At 51.7% G+C, this 888-nt stretch overlaps 1 protein-coding gene across 1 annotated transcript in view; it reads right to left on the bottom strand.

Annotated features, from left to right (window-relative positions):
• EMH_0033240 (uncharacterized protein) overlaps positions 1-888 on the bottom strand; it is a gene marked incomplete at both ends in the record, with an annotated part of 11458 nt that overhangs the window by 10035 nt on the left and 535 nt on the right. The window contains one exon of the mRNA XM_013498012.1: positions 136-267. Within this exon, the coding sequence (XP_013353466.1) occupies positions 136-267 (132 nt within the window). The remainder of the gene's footprint in view (positions 1-135; positions 268-888) is intronic.

Below are 888 nucleotides of genomic sequence, written 5' to 3' on the forward strand. Positions count from 1 at the left end.
CATAAGTATGAAAAGCAGAGAGCGGAATGCAGACGTTTTGTATGTAGTTGTCTCCCTCTAGAGAATACCATAACAGCTCTCAACAAGAAAAGGTGAAAGGAGAAGAAAAGCAAAAGAAAACAAACGAAGCCCTACCGTCCAGTAGTGGGGGCCGTAAGAAAGCAAAAGCTCCTCGCCGTTGCGCACCGGTCGGTTGGTAACGGGAAAGAAAAAGGGGAGGCCGGCGATGATCACCATGAGGGTGTGGCAGTTGTTCACGTCGCCTACCTGCGGCTCAGACGCAGCACAGCAGCAGGAGAAATACTAACAGCAGCAGCAGCACTAGCTGCAGCAGCAGCAGCAGCAGCAGCAGTAGCAAGTTCAGGTTTGCCTCCAGCTGCCAGCCACAGAGACCACTGACAGCATGAAAACACCTATCCTAGGGTTTCTATTTCAGGTGTTTCGCTGCACCGCTGATCAAACTTCTGCGGCGCATGCATGCAAGACCATCACCAAAGCGAAGTGCTAGTGTAAGCCAGCCCCAAGGCGGTGACGCCCACTACTGCCTCAGAAAACAACAACCCCTCAGCAGCTGTGCAGCTGCTGCTGCGTAGCCCCCGGGCGGCGCGTGAGCAGCCCCTGAGCAGCGCGTGAGCGGGTCTACTGCACAGGTCTTCAGCTGCTGCTGCATGGGGCTTCAGCAGCAGCTATGCAGGTACTCAGCAGGTGCTCTCTAGGCCTCAGGCAGCTGCTGCCACTGCCCCAGGTCTCGAGAAACTGCTGTGTAGGTGTGAAGCAGCTGCTGGTTGGCTCGTCTGATGCTGCTGTGTTTCTGTGTCTGTGGTGTATATATATATATATATATATATATATATATATATATATATATATATATATATATATATATAT

The sequence above is a fragment of the Eimeria mitis genome, genomic scaffold (assembly GCF_000499745.2).
Source record: "Eimeria mitis Houghton genomic scaffold, Emh_scaff31, whole genome shotgun sequence".
In the NCBI taxonomy this organism is placed as follows: Eukaryota; Apicomplexa; class Conoidasida; order Eucoccidiorida; family Eimeriidae; genus Eimeria; species Eimeria mitis.